We start from the raw sequence: 1412 nt of genomic DNA, 5'->3' as shown, positions 1-1412 counted from the left end.
AAAGCTTTAATTTCTCATGGATTGCTGATTGTTTATTTTATACTGGACCTGACCAAGTCTTAAGAAGGTGTGTCAGAGAGGATGAAACATATGACATCCTTCATGCATGTCATGATGAGCCATGTGGAGGACCTTTTTTTGCTAAAAGAACAACACTTAAAATCCTTACCACAAGATATTATTGGCCAGCTTTGTATAAAGATGCAACACAATATATTAGAAAATGTGATAGATGCCAACGAATGGGTAGGCTTACCAAATCTGTTGAAATGCCATTGTATCCCCAAATATTGGTTGCGCCATTTGACAAATGGGGATTGGATTTTGTTGGACCAATTTATCCTCCTTCCAATGGGAAATCTTATATTCTGGTGTGCACTTATTATGTTACAAAATGGGTGGATGCAAGAGCCATGACACATGCAAGAGATAATAAGGTAGCTGAATTTCTCTACGAGGAAATATTTTCCAGATATGGAGTACCAAGAGAGATTGTTTCAGATCAAGGACAACAATTTACTTCCACGTTAATTTCAGCATTGGTTAATGAATATAATATCAAACACGTGAAGTATACTTCATACCATCCTCAAGAAAATGGTCAGGTAGAGGTTACAGGCAGAGATTTAGAAGCTATTCTTACCAAGACAATAACTCTTCATAAGAAAGATTGGTCAAATAGACTTCCTGAAGCCATTTGGGCATACAAAACAACATGGAAGACAACAACTGGTTTTATACCTTTTAAAATGGTGTATGGAAAAACAACAATGATGCCCATTGAGTTTGAGTATAAAACTCTTAGGAAAGCTCTGCAATTGAATATGACTCTCTCAGAAGCACAAAAGGACCACATCAAGCAATTGAATGCTTTAGATGAGCTGAGAAATATGGCTGTCCAACATACAAAGATTATTCAACATCAACAAGCTAAATGGCATGATAAGTATATCAAGGAGAGAAAATTTAAATCTGGAGATTGGGCATTGTTATATGATTCTAGATATAAGGATACTATGGGGAAGGTACATACACGTTGGTTGGGCCCATATGAAATAGTTGAAGTTTTTCAAAATGGAGCAGTTCGGTTGACAACAATAGACCCAGTTAGATTCAAACTTCTAGTCAATAGTCATCGACTACGCCTTTATCATAAGCCTGCAACAAAAGAATAGTTCCTACAACAATTTGACAACCAAAAGCAAACCGCAGATCCTGCAACATCTAAAGAAAACTATCTTTCCATAGTTCATGCAACATCTGAAGAAAACCTTCTTGCCATAGTTCCTGCAGAATATGAAGAGGACATTCTTGATGTAGTTCCTTCAGCATCTGAAGAGGCCATTTTTTATGCAGTTCTTGTAGCATTTGAAGAGGACATTCTTGACGCAGTTCCTATAGGGGCCTTCTTG

General features: G+C 37.0%; 1 protein-coding gene across 1 annotated transcript; it reads left to right on the top strand.

The window, feature by feature from the left end:
- The first annotated feature begins 749 nt into the window (after positions 1 to 749).
- On the top strand, positions 750 to 1175 carry LOC131857926 (uncharacterized). Its single transcript, XM_059210717.1, has one exon. The coding sequence runs from the start codon at positions 750 to 752 to the stop codon at positions 1173 to 1175; it is 426 nt and encodes a 141-aa protein (XP_059066700.1).
- Positions 1176 to 1412: the final 237 nt, after the last annotated feature.

Source organism: Cryptomeria japonica, chromosome 8, assembly GCF_030272615.1.
Source record: "Cryptomeria japonica chromosome 8, Sugi_1.0, whole genome shotgun sequence".
In the NCBI taxonomy this organism is placed as follows: domain Eukaryota; kingdom Viridiplantae; phylum Streptophyta; class Pinopsida; order Cupressales; family Cupressaceae; genus Cryptomeria; species Cryptomeria japonica.
This window is presented reverse-complemented; position numbering and strand designations above follow the sequence as displayed.

What these genes read in the sequence shown, in the direction of transcription:
- LOC131857926 (XM_059210717.1), top strand. Translation starts at nt 750, where the DNA reads ATGGTGTATGGAAAAACAACAATGATGCCCATTGAGTTTGAGTATAAA.